At 39.6% G+C, this 16,198-nt stretch overlaps 1 protein-coding gene across 4 annotated transcripts in view; it reads right to left on the reverse strand.

Annotated features, from left to right (window-relative positions):
• The window catches only part of Ndrg3 (NDRG family member 3), a 62,243-nt gene that overhangs the window by 33,785 nt on the left and 12,260 nt on the right, over positions 1–16,198 (reverse strand). For all 4 annotated transcript variants that reach the window (XM_026383180.2, XM_026383181.2, XM_026383182.2 and 1 more), the window contains exon 2: positions 9,547–9,647. In XM_026383180.2, the coding sequence (XP_026238965.1) occupies positions 9,547–9,603 (57 nt within the window). In that variant the 5' untranslated portion in view covers positions 9,604–9,647. The remainder of the gene's footprint in view (positions 1–9,546; positions 9,648–16,198) is intronic.

The raw sequence follows: 16,198 nt of genomic DNA on the forward strand, positions 1-16,198 counted from the left end.
GAAGCAGTGAGAATTTGTGGGAAGAGAGTAAAAGATGGATCATCGTATGACAGCACACCGTCAACACACATGGGAAGTTACCTGGGAAGAAAGGCCTTAGATGCCAACCTTGAGAGGGATGAAGGAGAGCAAGAGCCAAGGTACCCAGCTCTAGGAATTAAAGAAAGGATTAGGAAGAGGACAAGGCCATGAACGGATCAGAAATGGAGGACTTAAAATCTAACAAAGAAGTAAAACAATGTCACTGAAGAAGGGAAAGAAAAAGAATAGGGCTCCTAACACCCTGACATATCTATTGCATCCTACGAAACTGGAGATAAGAAAAAAAAAAAAAAAGGACAAATCACTGAAACATATAAAAAGCAGAACTTAGACAAAAGATTCAAGGAAAATTCCCCAAATTTCTAAAAAGAGATTATATGATAGTAATATCTGATTGATAGTAATATCTGATTGAGGAAAAGAAATCAATGGTGATGACTCAGGCATTTCTGCAGCGTTTCAGATGCCGGAGTTGCAAGAGTATGACATCAGAGTACCAAAAGGGTAACATATTAGGGAAGAAAAAAACCCTTTTACTTGATTTTTTTCATAAAGTATAATCCCCTCCCTGAGAAGCCTCTCATTATTTAGAAATCGTTTTATCATGACATGTTTATTCTGTCTCTACAACAGCTTCCAGAGGTATGGAACTGCTAATAAGTACCTTTCCAAGAGCTGGCCCTCCAGAGAATCTCTAGATATGTGATTCTGAGAGAATACTAAGTAGTCCCATCCTCTTCCAGAAGCTCCTCATAGAAGCAGTTCTTCCTGATCCTACACTGCTGGCAGGACAAAACAGAGCACAGTGGGTACAAACAACTAAAGAATCTAACTGTCCTCCCCAGGAGAGGAACTCAAAGAACCAGCTGGGATGATCTAGAGCTGCACTATCCAATAAGGTAGCCACCAGCCACATGTACAATTTAAGTTTAAAATTAAAAGTTCGGTTCCCCCTGCATTAGCCATCTGTGGAATTCTCATATAACTAGACAGCACAAATACAGAACTCTTGCATTACTGTGGAAACTTCTATTGAAATGAACTGATCTAGAGAACAAAAATTTCTAAAGGATTAAGGTTTTTCTTAGGGTAGCAGTAAGTCACTGTAGATCACCAACAACAGAAAGACTGTAAATGTCATTAAGAACAGGCAGAGCAGTGGTAGAGATGGCTAGTCTGAAGTATTATTCTTTTATTTTCTTTTTTGCATTACTGGGGATTGAACCCAGGGCTTCATGAATGCTAGACAGGTACTCTACCACTGAGCTAGATCCTGAGCCTCTAAAGCATTATTCTTGACACAAAACCAGACTCAGAGAAAGAAAGTCTGATGTAGTACAGATGGGGCTGGGTAGCACTCTCCAAGGAATGATGTTATTGGTGAAAAGAATCATAGTGTTCTACAGCTCCCATTAGTCCCATAAAATGTCTGAGAGCTTCTTCAGAGAAGTCATTGTGTTTAATTTCCAGTTTAGACTACCAGAAACAGAAGGAAGGGCCTGCTCATGGACTATGGTAGATTGTTTCAGTACGATATAAATGACTACTAGGTGAGTTTTTGGTTCCTGATTCAACTCGTACCTTCCTCCAAATAAAGTACAAGCCCACTATAAATCAGGTGCCTGATGTAGATTTCTAAAATAAGCCAATATAAAAAAAATTAAACATTTTAAAAGATTTTTATTAAACATTTATTAAGGAATTTTTGTTAAGACTTTGGGTTAAGGGCTGGTGTTACAGCTCAGTGGTAGAGTGCCTGCCTAGCATGTGTGAGGCATTGGTTCAATTCTCAGCACCACATATAAATAAATTAAATAAAGGCCATCAATAACTAAAAAAATATATTAGAAAAAAGACTTTGGGTTAAGAACAAAACAAACAGGGGCTGGGGTTGTGGCTCAGAGTAAAAGCGCTTGCATAGCATATGTGAGGCACTTAGTTCAATACTCAGCACCACATAAAAACTAAATAAAGGTATTGTGTCCACATACAACTAAAGAAAAAATGTGTTTTTTTTTTTTTTTTAAAAGAACAAAACAACTTGATGGCCTAATGCTGGTGCCAGGATGATTGCAAGTTTGAAGCCAGCCTCAGCAACTTAGGTGTCGGACACCCTAAGCAACTCAGCAAGACCCTGTCCCAAAATAAAATATAAAAAGGGCTGAGAATGTGGCTCAGTGGTTAAACGCCCCAAGGTTCAATCCCCAGTACCCTAAAACAAACAAAAAAATTTTACCGCATTCCAGTTTAAGTGAAAAAAAAAAATAGTAGGGTACTAAATGGTCTTTATAATTTGACCTCAACTACATCAGATTGTGCATTAAAAGACTAGAAGAATCCAGGACTGCTGGGGCAAGCCTAAAATCCCAGCAACTTGGGAGGCTGAAGCAGGAAGAACTCAAGTTCAAGGCTAGCCTAGGCAACATGAAATCCTGTCTCAAAACAAAACAATAAAGCTGGGCACACAGATACATGCCTGTAATCCCAGCAACTTCGGAGATTGAGGCCGGTGTATCACATGTTTGAGGCCAATTTGGCAATTTAGCAAAACCCTCAGCAATTTTGCAAGACTGTGTCTCAAATAAAAAAATAAAAAGGACTTGAGATGTAGCTCAGTGGTAAAGTGCCCATGGGTTCAATCCTCAGTCCTGGGGACAGGAGGATACTAAAACATTAACAATAGCAACTCTATCTGCAATTGAGAGATTACATTTTTCTATATGACCATGTATTTCCCCTTTTGTAATTAGAAAAACTAGAAAAAAATATTAATAGTATGGTTTAAAAACATGTTTGCAATTTAGCATTTTATAACATGAGATTTAGAGATTTACTTAATCTTTTGAGGACTAATTTTATAATGATGTCCAAACAGATTATATTGGGGCTTCAATCTTATAGGATTCCCAAAGGTTCCTTTAGGGATCATTCAGATAGATAAAAGAAAATCACTCTAGTCTGAACTGAAATTTTGGTCAGAGAACACAGAGCCACAAATTCTGATGAACTCTTTGGGAAGCAGCTGGCATTGTATGCATGAATTCCTCTTCTTCACAAACATGTGATCACAGTCATGAGGCATTTTAGTGAGGCAGGAGCCTCTTAGATGAGCACAAAGGGAAATGCCAAAAGCAGAAAAAAGCAATTCCTTCCAGAAACACTAGGTATCTTGTTTGTCAACTACCTGGCAAAAAGAAAAAAAAAAAATTATGTGACCATAACCTAATGTACACAGCTAGACTCCCAGATAAAAGATACTAATAACTGGGAAAGAAACTAACTCTTGTTTTTTATTTTGCTGGAAAATAAAAAGAAATAAGAATGGCTGGGGATGTGGCTCGGTGATTAAATGTTCCTGGGTTTAATCCCTGGGACAACACCCTCCCCACCAAAAAACAAAACAAAACAAAACAAAATAACAGAATAATTTGGAGGAAAAACAACAACAAAAATATATCAAGAAAAAAGACTGATTATCACTGAAAATTGCACTCAAGGTAGAGGCCAGTTAAGGGGCACATTTTCTGGTGGAGCCTCAGTGCCAAATGCAGCTCAAGAAAGTATATTAAGAGCTGGGATGGGGGGCGGGCTCAGTGGTAGAGCGCTCGCCTCTCTCCCTGTGAGACCTTGGGTTTGATCTTCAGCACCACATAAAAATAAATAAACAAAATAAAGATATTGAAAAAAAAAAGAGCTGGGATCATAACTCAGTGGTACTTTATCTCAGCATCTCAAAAATAAAAAATGCAAAGTAAAAGCAGGTAATTTTCTCAATTACAAGCCTAGAAAGTAAGCAAATGGCAACTAAGACCCAGGTGCACCGCTATAATTCCAGGGACTTGGGAGACCAAGGCAGGAGGATTGCAGATTCAAGGCCAGCCTCAGCAACTGAGTAGGGCCCTAGGTAACTTATTGAGACCTTGTCTCAAAATAAAATAAAAAGGGCTGGGGTGTGGCTCCGTGGCAGTGCACTCATATAATAAGCACAGAACCCTGTTACCCAGCATCCCACACACACGCACAGCATACTGGGCTAATATTATACGTCACTAACCCCTGCATTAAAATTTCCTTGAGCACCTTGCTAGATCATGGCTAAGGCTTAGGCTCTTACCACAGTCTCCTTCTGCTTCTTGAAATGGGTTTTGAGAATCATATGGTCTTGTCACAGAGGCATTACTACTTGCTGAGGAAGTAACTTTTGCTCCAGTCCCATCTAGGTCATTTCAGACAACAGATATGACAGTTACCCTTTAGCGCATTAAGGGATCCCCGCTCTGTAATCCATACCAAATATAGCACCTCAGGAATATTCTATGATGAAAATGTTGATAAATCTGTTTTTCATTGTAGATACTACTTTTTATTTTTTGGTGGCGCTGGGGATTGAGCCCAGGGCCTCATGCATGCTAGGCAAATACTTTGCTACTAAGCTATATGTTTAGCCTCCACTCCTCCTCCTCCTTCTCTTTTTAAAAAAAGTGACCGTGGTACAAATCTTTCTTCTGTCTCTACTGCCCAGGAGGTTACAAAAATATTGATCTCAGGGTCCCCCTTCTTTTGATTCTAATATCCTCCTCCTGCAGTAGGATTTACCTTACTTTCTACTGTAATAACCAAAATAGAGTAAATGAGTTGTTTCCATTCTTTCTAGTAGGTATTTATTCCCCTTCCTGATACTTTCTTCACTTCTTCAGAAGACAAGTAGGACTTCCTATTTTTTTTTTTCATGCCTGACATTTGGCTTTCACCAGGCTCCACAGTATCTACACTAACAGGAGGCAGGAGGAGGCAGGGAAAATAAAGCATGGTCAGCTCTCTTGCTTGTTACAGATCTGCTGGGTGAGGCCTGAACAGCCTGCAACTAAAGGAAGTATGAAAGATGTAGGTTCTAGTTCCAGCTTCACCACCTTAACAGACACTAGCTTTGGACAAATCAAATAACCTCTAGGAGCCTCATTTGTAAAATGGAATTAAAAATGCTTCAATACTTACTTCCTAAAAGGTTAGGGCATTAATAGATGTAGAAAAATACTCTGAAAATAGTTAAATGCTATTTTTAAAAATTCATTTCACACATCTGAGCCATTTCTGCATACCAAACAATGTAAGTACTGGTAGTTGCTTCTTTTTATCACTGAAACCAAAACAAGCATGGCAAAAATCACCCACTTCTTGACAATTCTGAGCTATAGACAAAATTACAGGCATACTAAAATAAAATGGGAAAAATACCAACAGATGACAAGAGACAAGTTAACATAATCCTCACTTAAAGCTATTTTGAGAATGCTTCCTTAGTCATCTCAGGACAAATTTCTCCATAATAGGTTGGGTCTACATTTCCTTCAGCTCCCTGAGCCTGGAAGAATATAGCAATGTCTTTGGCTAAGAGTATTTATAAGGACAATGGACAGAAAGAAATAATACACATTTCTAGGCTTCTCCTTAAAGAGGGCAAAGCACAAAAGTGATGCCCAAATACGTCCAGGATCAGCATAGTGGGAAGGGCTCAGGTTTCAGAAGAGAAAAGATGGTTTCGGTCCCAACTCCCCACTTCCTGGCCAAGCAAGGCAGCCTTTCAGTTAGATTTTTCATCTGCTAAGTGAATAATACTGTCTACTTCAAAGGGATACTCTAAGAATTAAGAGAGAGAATGTATATAAAGCACCTAACACATGAAAAGTGCTTAATTAATAAATGAATAATGGCAGGTTAGGCAAAAAACACAAAAAAACACCACCAGAAAAGAAACAAAACAACAACAACAAAAAACGTTAAGGTATCTACTCCTATTCAATCTGGAGATTTTTCTCCTACACCAGTGGTTCTCAAGCAGATTTTTTACTCCTTACAGGACATTTTGACAATAACTGCAGACATTTTTGGTTGTCACCATTAGGAGTGCGATTGGCATCTAGTGGGGAGGTCAAAGGTACTGCTAAACATCCTCTACTGAAAAGCACAGTTCGTGGCTTTTGGTAGAAAGTAAGGAAAATCCAGGCTGGGCATGGTGGCACATGCCTGTAATCAGAGACTCAGGAGGCTGAAGCAGGAGAATCATGCATTTGAGGTCAGCCTCAGCAATTTAGCAAGACCTTCAGCAGCTGAGTAAGACTGTGGCTCAAAATTAAAAACAAAAAGGGACTGGGGGGCTGGGGATACTGCTCAGTTGGTAGAGTGCTTGCCTCATATACACAAGGTCCTGGGTTCAATCCTGAGGAACACACACACACACACACACACACAGGGACTAAAGATGTAGTTCAGCGGTAAAACACCTCTAGGTTCAATCCCCAACCCCCACCTCCAACCAAAAAAACAAGTAAGGTAAACCTTACTGTAATTTCAGGTTTCCTTTCCTACTAATGACTGAATATTTAATCAGTGGGGAAGGAGGAGGATGTTAGAATGGGAAGACAGAACCTTGGGATCAACATTTTTGTTACTCTGTTACTTATCATCTGATCCAAAACAACAGAGTCAAGACTGAGAAATCCTGTTACATAGTCAAATGGACAAGAGGCATTTTCCTCATTATACTTTTTATGACATATGCAAAGACAGCAGCATTCATGAGGCAGGCTTGAGGCTAATGGGGGTGGGATTCTTTGTTTGGGCTTTCCAAAGGGGCCTCCTGTCTATCTACCTGCTTAGCAGGAGCAGGGGAGTTCTCATGAATAGTATTGGGACAGGAGAGAGGGGGCAAGATGGAATGTGGGAAGTGGGTAGAAACAATACAAGGATATAGAAAGGAGCTAAAAGATGTTAGAAATGAAACATTGCTTGGTTTCTATCTACTTTGGGCTGCCATAACAAAATCCCATATACTGGAAGGCTTAACATATCATAAACTGATTTTCTTGAAAATTCAAGAGTAAGGTTCAAGCAAGGTTCTGTTTTCAATGAGGGCTTTTCCTGGTTTACAAACAGCTGCCTTCTCACAATATCCTCATATAGCAGGGGTTTAAAGGCCACCAAAGCTATCAGATTAGGACTTTATTTAATGTTAATCACTCCTAAAAGGCACTATCTCCAATAGTTACATGGAGAAGGAGCTGGGGCTTCAACACATACATTTTGGGGGAACACAATTCAGTCTACAGAAACAAGCAAACATCAGAGGAGGATCAGACATTGATTCAGTGCTTTTCTATAGGTACATCCACTGACCTTTTCCTTTTCCAGTTATGTTCTCTATAAGATATTCAAGCAATTTCTGCAATTCTTTCATTTAGGTGCCTCCTTCAGTGTCCTGTAGATTTCCAGGATCAGTGCTGTCCCCTTGTTTTGTGTCCCAGTCCTCAAGTATCTGAGATCTATCAGGTCATGGGGTTTTCATTATTGGCTAATCAGAGTAACTTTAGAACCAGTTCTTAATCTCAAGAGATTTTTGTTTGTTTGTTTTGTATTTTGTACTGGGTATTGAACCCAGGGGCATTCTACCACTGAGCCACATCCACAACCCCTTTTATTTTTTGTTTTGAGACAGGGTCTCACTAAGTTGACCAGGATGACCTCAAACTTGTGATCCTCCTGAGTAGGAATACAGGCATGCACTATACCTGGTTATCTCTTGAGAGCTTTTTTTAAAAAGCTCAACCAACAGGGCATGGTAATGCACATCTGTAGTCCTACCTACTTGGGAGGCTGAGGCAGAAGGATCACACGTTTGGGGTCAGCTTTAGCAACTCAGTAAGACGCTATCACAAAATAAAAAGAAGTAAAAAGGGCTGGGAATGTGGTTCAGTGCTAGAGAGCCCCTGGATTCAATCCCCAGAGCTTGGGGCAGGGGGAGTAAAAAAGCTCAACCACATCCCACACCCAATCACACCAATCAGTCAGGTATCAGTAAGAAGTGAGGACTCAGGAGTCAGTAATTTTTACATCTCCCCAGATAATTCTAATAAGAAGCCGAAGTTGAGAACCACTGACCTTAGAGGAGGTGTGTGTAATCCCCTGCTATTCCCTATTCTGATTTAGTTGATATGGACTGGGACCCAAGAACCCAGGAATCTGTATTTTTAAACAAATCCTCAGCTGATTCTGATGACTAATCAGGCTTAGGATAGGTTACTACCTTCCTGAATCTAAACTGCTTATTCTCATCTGCTTTATAAATATTCAGGTCTGTGGCTATGGCTACACAGAAGCTTTACAGATGCAGATTTTCTTTCTTTCCTCCAGGGATATTAGAAAGGAGCTAAAAGATGTTAGAAATGAAACATTGCTTGGATTCTATCTACTTTGGGCTGCTATACAAAATCCCATATACTGGAAGGCTTAACACATCATAAACTGATTTTCTTGAAAATTCAAGAGTAAGGTTCAAGCAAGGTTCTGTTTTCAATGAGGGCTTTTCCTGGTTTACAAACAGCTGCCTTCTCACAGTATCCTCATATAGCAGGGGTATATAATTCATATAATTCAGGCACATTGCTTTGGGGACAGCCCTTCACATACACAAAAATATGGTACTTCAAAGAGAGTTTTCTGGAAACAGGAGGGGAATTGGTAGGAGAAGCCAAGGGGGGTTAAAAAAATATGCACCTTGCCAAAGGAGAGAGCAAGAAGTTTGGTAAAAGATAAAGGAAAAGGTGGAAGCAGGGACAGAAGAGGTCACAAGGATGAACGTGGGACTAGCAGGATTCAATAAAAAATTAGTAAACACATAATGAGTCAGGAGCCCTGGGAGTTTTGAAAGGCTTTGGTCTCAGCAGAAGAAGATAATAAGCAACAGCATCTTCTGGTGGCCCCACACACTTACCCATCTTATTCTCCATCAATTTTTTTCCTCAAAAGGATGACAAGAAAACATTTACACCATGCTATAAGAGTATCTTAATAGGAGACAATGACAATAAGCCAAAAGAATAGGGTGGAAAAGAAAGAATTTCCAATACACTTTCTGAACAAGAGGGACCAGCCTGTCTGAACTTTTTGGTACCTCATATCACAGCATTCCACTTGTTGGGTCCAATGGCTGTCAACTCTGCTGGTCATGATGAAGTTCTCTAACACTAACGTAAAAATGAGGTACATTATTAACATCTATGCATCCTTGATGAAAACTGTGATTTTGACAGAAAGGTCACATCACAGACTTGACAAACTTCAGGAAGAGGACTGCAGCCTGTGTATATCACCAGCCATGCATGTATAATGTTCCTTATAGAAATTGAAAGTCACGGCACTTGGACTCTAAGTCAAACACCACCCGCATGTTTCCTACTTCACTGTATTATTTTTCTCTTGACATCTCTATTTGTAAAATAGGAAAATCTCAAAGATAACTTGATTGAATTTGACCCATGGACACAAAAATAAGGAAGAAAAGGGAAAGACATTAAAGAGCAGGTTAAGAAATATACTTTAAGAAGCATTCCCTCCAATAAAAGTCAAGTTTAATGTTTAAGTTAGTTACTACTCAGATGATACAGAAAATGAACCAACAGGAGAATAAAAGTCTTATATGTGTTTTAATGAGAACAGAGTTATCTTTACCTTATCATTCAGAAGTGGCTTGATCTCTGTGAGTTGAACATCCTGAAGTTCATCCATGAGGACAGATGAGAGAGAGGCGTCTCAAGAATAAGTCAGTAACCCTGAAACAAGGGAGAAACAAAAAAGGTTTAAACCAGGAGCTAGAAACACAATGGCCATCCTATAGCATTCATTCGAATATTAGAGCTTACTCTGCATATATCACACATTGCTCAAGGTGCTAAAGACACAGGGAAGGCAGATAAGACTGTGCAATCTCCTGACTCTTGCTTCCTAGTAGTCACACTCTTGTATAATCCCTTCATTGAGTGTGGGTGGAATCTATGTCTTGCTTTTAACCAACCAAATATGGGAAAGTGATGGGAATGTACATGAGTACCTGTACATGGCTACATAATTTTTAAAAAATATTTATGTTTTAATTGTAGTTGGACACAACACCTTCATTCTATCTACTTCTATGTGGTGCTGAAGATCAAACCCAGGGCCTCCCATGCACTAGCGAGTGCTCTACCGCTGAGCCACAACCCCAGCCCGCTACATAATATTTTAACATGTGTTTTGCTGAGAGACACTTGTCCTGCTAGCTTTGAAGAAGTAAGCTGACGTGTTCTGAGAACTACATGGCAAGGAACTGAGGGTAGCCTCCTGCTGAAAGAGAGCAAGAAACCAAGACCCTCAGTCTAATAATCTGTAAGTCTAACTGGATACTACCAACAACTCTAAGAACCTGGAAATATATCCTTCCTCAGTTGTGCCTCAGATGAGAGACCAGCACTGATTGACACCTTGAATGGCAGCCTTGCAGAAGACTCAGCCAACCTGATCCACAGAAAATGGGAGATAATAAATATATATTAGGCTGGGGATGTGGCTCAAGCAGTAGTGCGCTCACTTGGCATGTGTGCGGCCCGGGTTCGATCCTAAGCACCACATACAAACAAAGATGTTGTATCCACCGAAAACTAAAAAATAAATATTAAAAAATTCTCTCTTTCTCTCTCTCTCTCTTTAAAATATATATATATATATATATATATATATAATTTAGGCTGCTAAGTTGGTGGTTTTATTTTTATGAAGCAACGGATAATTAATACAGCTTTGCCCTCAGGGAGTGTATATTTTAGTTTTTAAAGAGGGGTAAGTAAGGGAACAACATACTCAGAATTATGCTTCTGAAAACAATATGGAGGATGGATTAAGGGGGGGGCCAAAATTTGAAGGTTAATGTTGTAGGATAAGACTGTGAATTAGGAATGGCAATGGGAATGAAGAGGGAAATTAACCAAGGCTGAGCACAATGACCCTTCGGGGAATAACAGCAGTGGATGAAGATTCGGCCTCCCAGATGGCTTCCTATGAGCCCATGATCTTTGACTCCTGATATTTACACTCATGTATAATCTCCCACCCAAATAAATTAGAGACGGCCTGTATAACTAATAGAATATGGTAGAAGCAACAACTGTGACTTTCAAAGCTATATTATGAAGGCATTATAATGTCTTGAGCCACTGTCTCACTGTGACATCCAGCACATTGTGAGGACACTCAAATAGCTGTCTGGAGGTCCCTGTGGAGAAGACCTAACATGTCGGTACCAATCTGCCACCCAGGTGAGTGATCCATTTTGCAAATGGATCCTCCAGTCCCAGTTAAAGAGTTCAGAAGACTATAGCCCCAGAGACATCTGACTGTAACAATATGAGTGACTCTAAGCCAAAACTGCCCTACCAAACCTGTTTCCAAATTCCTAATCATGAGAGATAATAAATAATTTTGTTTTAAAGTGATTTATTATGAATGAATAGATGATCGACATAGAGAGGGAACAGATTAAGGAGTTCAGAAAGAGGAGGGAAGTTAAAGGGAGACATGCAGAATAATCAGCCAGAAATCTTTCCTCCATCTCACTGCAGAGGAAGCTGTGGGGATAGGTTGCAGACACTGGATACTATAGACAGTAATTCCCACACAGACTTCAAAGCTCAAGACTTCATGTGTTTTGCCTTGGCCTTAAGCCATCAAAAAGGAAAAATGCTAATTCAACATTTATTGAGAACCTACTGCGCAGAGCACTATGGAAGATATGAAGAAAGTTCCTGCCTTATTTAGGAGCTTAACAAAGAGTAGAGATAATAGCTATCCATAAAATGATAAAAAGAAAAGACTTAAGAGTTCAAAGGAGAGGGAAAGGGAGAGAAAAGGGAAATTGCATGGAAATGGAGGGAGACCCTCATTGTTATACAATATTACATATAAGAGGTTGTGAGGGGAATGGGAAAATAAACAAGGAGAGAAATGAATTACAGTAGATGGGGTAGAGAGAGAAGATGGGAGGGGAGGGGAGGGGAGGGGGGATAGTAGAGGATAGGAAAGGTAGCAGAATACAACAGTTTCTAATAGGGCATTATGTAAAAATGTGGATGTGTAACCGATGTGATTCTGCAATCTGTATATGGGGTAAAAATGAGAGTTCATAACCCACTTGAATCTAATGTATAAAATATGATATGTCAAGAGCTTTGTAATGTTTGAACAACCAATAAAAAATAAATTAAAAAAAAGAGTTCAAAGGATAACTAATTACTTCTAAATGGTGTGAATCAAAAGAGCCTTCAAAAGATATTAGTCTACTATAGATGTTCAACTTATGATGGGGTTATATTCTGATAAACCCACTGTAAACTGAAAATAGTATAAGTCAAAAATGCATTTCAGATAGGCATGGTGGTACATGCCTGTAATCCTCATTTCTCAGGAGGCTGAGACAGGAGGATGCCAAGTTCAAAGCCAGCTTCAGCAAAAGTGAGATGCTAAGCAACTCAGTGAGACCCTGTCTCTAAAAAGACAAATTAGGGCTGGGGATATAGCTCAGTGGTCCAGTGTCCCCGAGTTCAATCCCTGGTACCCCACCCCGCAAGATGCATTTCATACTCCTAGCCTACTAAACACCACATGGTAGCAACGTGGTTCAACACAGAGTGTCATCTGTTGACCCTTATGATCACATGGCTGACTAGGAGCTATGGCTTACTGTCTCTGCCCACCATGACAAGAGAGTATCACCAGAAAAAGATAAAAATTCAAAACCCACAGGGTATGGCTCAGTGGCAGAGCACCTGCCTAGTATGTGTGAGGCCCTCCCTGGGTTGAATCCCAGGACTGAAATTTAAAATTTGGCCTAACTGGAATCTATTCATTTTGTGCTTATTAATCACAATAAACTGTGTGCTGCTTTACATTTGGATTTCATTACTAATCAATTATTTAAAGTGGCAATTTTAAAGTTTTTTTCCTCTATTTTAAAAGCAATATGCTCTCGTTAGAAAATGTAGAAATGATAGAATAATGAAAAGATGTTTTATTCACAATTCTTCCATCTAAAGACAATCATTTAGTCTATTTCCATTTGTTCTTTTTTTTACATATAACATGGTGATCTCCTGAAAATTTTTTTCCAACCCACCTTGCTTTATTCTTTAAAATTTACTCCTGGGAAAACAGGCACTAGAGATGTTTGTTATTCAAATGTAACTCCATAGTGGGTGGGTCTATGAAGGAGCCTCAGGGCCAGAGGAAAGCCTAAGGTGCCTTCAGGTCCAGAATGAATGGCATTCACTTAGTGTTCCCAGCTTTTTAAGATGAAGAATAATGTAATGTTTGTGCCAACAAACACTTAAAGACAAAAATTAAATGAGAAGGCTGTCTCTATCAGCTGGGCTCAATGCAGACTAATGCAAGAATTCTGGGTAGGACGGAAAGCTGCTCCAGGGTGACTTAGGAATTGGCAACAGGACAGTAGACATTCACCTTACACATTCTAGGGGACCTAATGCATTCTTCTGGAGAAACAAATTTTCCTCGGCTTTCATTGCCTTAAGTCTTTGCCAATGAGCAGTTTTATAACATCTATAAGAAAACTAGATCACATGGTGGAAAACTCCATCTCCAGATCTCTTAGCTGCACAGACTGGCTCCCTCCTGGGGATCTGCGGCCTGCAGTTCTAGCATCTGCAGGATAGAATCACTGTCAGGTTCTACCCTGGCATAATGACTGCTAATATTTTCAAAAGACTAGTAGGGATTTTTTAAACTATAGTAGACAATAAAATGTTGACCTTCTTTCCTAGTCTCATGAAGAAGAGAGAGAATAGACAAGTAAAAATCCAGCATGCCTAAACTGAAGGAAAGGGGCAAAGAAGGCCACCAACTCTGCCAGGAATTTTCTAGGCACCTCACGTTTAATCCTCATAACAATTCTCTCAGAAAGATATCTTCATTTCTTACTTTATAAATGAGAAATTTAGACTTAGAGAAGTTTTCCAAAATCCTACATGTAAGGAACAGGGCAAGAATTCAAACATCTTTGCTTTCCTCACTGTACCATAATGTCCCGCATGGAAACCTGGATAAGTTCCTTCCGGTCCACCCACACTGTGGGCCACCCTTGAAGTAAAGGCAACAGATGCCTAAAGCAATCCTATACATACCAACAATGACTCAGGCCTTGGAAACAGAGGTCTGAGTCATCACACCAGGATAGGAACCCTCACCATCTCATCAGTTAGCTAAGGGCAAGGAGAACATGGAATGAATGAGAAGAGAAAGAGAAAGGAAATTCCAGCTATGACTTGGTAACCAGTTTCAGAAGCAAGGACTGATTTTCACTTGTTAGAACTCAAATGTACAGACAACCTCTTGGGGTTCTTACCAGTTTTGAGTGATGAAAGTCTAATATGTGACTTCATTGAAGAGGAGGAGTGGAGATCATCTGAGATGAGGAGATGAAGAACTGAAAGGCTTAATTATTAGCAATCATCTTTAATAGAGATAGTAAGAATGGGGTAGAGAAAATTTCTATTAATTTTTATCCTGCTTTCTTCCAAAAAGAATTTCAGTAAACCACACAGGATTTTAAAAGACTCAACCTTTTAAAAGACAGAAAATATACTGGAAAGACAGAATAGTTAGTACAAACCTAGCTGAAGCTGGGTGTGGTGGCATATGCCTGTAATCCCACTGACTTGGGAGGCCGAGGCAGGAGGATTGCAAATTTGAGGCCAGTCTCAGCAACTTATTGAGATGGTATCTCAAGATAAAAACAGCTGGGGATGTAGCTCAATGGTAAAGTACCCCTGGGTTCAACCCTCAGTACCAAAAAACAACAAAAGGGGGGAAAAAAGGAATCTAGCTATAGGGAACAGGCTACTAGAATTAAAATGTATAAGGAAAAGAAGGGGATGGAAGTGTAGTTCAGTGGTAGAACACCAGCTTCGCATATACAAGGCCCTGGGTTGGATCCCCAGCAATACCAAAACAAACAAACAAACAACAACACACACACACAAAAAAAAAAAAAAAAAGAAAGAAAGAAGAAAGGAGACTAAGGTTGATAAAAACAGTACAAGGTCAGAAAAGATTCAAATTTTTTTTATATGTATATTTTTTAATTTGTTTTTAATATTTATTTTTTAGTTTTCGGCGGACACACTTGTTTGTACGTGGTGCTGAGGATCGAACCCGGGCCGCACGCATGCCAGGCGAGCGCGCTACCGCTTGAGCCACATCCCCAGCCCCAGATTCAAATTTTTAAGTAGAACAAGTAGGAGACAAAGAAAAACGTTCAGAGACACTGGAGGAAAAGCAGAAAGCTAATGTCAAAGAAGTCAACAGAGAAGAGATTCACAGAAGGGAAGGAAGACTGTCAAATGTTTAAGAGAAAGGAGGATAATAAAGGCTAAGAAGGGACCATTAACTTCATATGGATTTTAATTGTAGGTGGTCATCATACCTTTATTTTATTTTAATGTGGTGCTGAGAATTGAACCCAGTGCATACGCAAGCCAGGCAAGCACTCTACCACTGAGCTACAACCTCAGTCCAGGACCATTAACTTTTGACAATGAAAGTCAATGGTATTAAAACCTAGGGAAGGGGACTGGGTTGTGGCTCAGTGGTAGAGCGCTTACCTGGCATGTGTGAGGCCCTGGGTTCGATCCCTAGCACCACATATAAATAAAGAAATAAAGTAAAAGATCCACTGGCAACTAAAAAATATTAAAAACAAAAACAAAAACAAAAACCTAGAGAGGGCTGGAGTCATGGCTCAGTAGTAGAGCACTTGCCTGGCATTTGTGAGGCCCTGGGTTCAATCCTCAGCACTGCATATAAATAAATAAATGATCCACTGACAACTTAAAAAAAAAAAAAAAAAGCCTAGGGAAATTGAGAATTACTTCCCCAAGCTGAAAAGCCTGTCACCATGTGGATCACCTTTCAGAAATACAGAAACAGGCATTTCTCAACTGAAGTGCAAGTTACTAGGAGAGACACCAGAGGTTTTTGTTTGTGCCTATACTAAGGTTCATCCCAGGGGCGTTCTAACTCTGAACTATTTTGTAATTTTGAAATGGGGGTCTTACTAAGTTGTCCAGGCTATTCTCAAACTTGTGATCCTCCTGCATTGACCCTGGAGTAGCTGGGATTACAGGTGTATACCACTACAACTAGCCAACACCAGTGTTCTTTGACACATAGAGGGCAATTATGGGAGGACTTTTAAAGATTATCAAGACCAGTGACTTTTAAGTTTTCTACCAAACCTGAAATATACAATAAAAAAAAAGATAGGATCTATGCTGAAATG

The sequence above is a fragment of the Urocitellus parryii genome, chromosome 6, assembly GCF_045843805.1.
Source record: "Urocitellus parryii isolate mUroPar1 chromosome 6, mUroPar1.hap1, whole genome shotgun sequence".
Classification (NCBI taxonomy): Eukaryota; Metazoa; Chordata; class Mammalia; order Rodentia; family Sciuridae; genus Urocitellus; species Urocitellus parryii.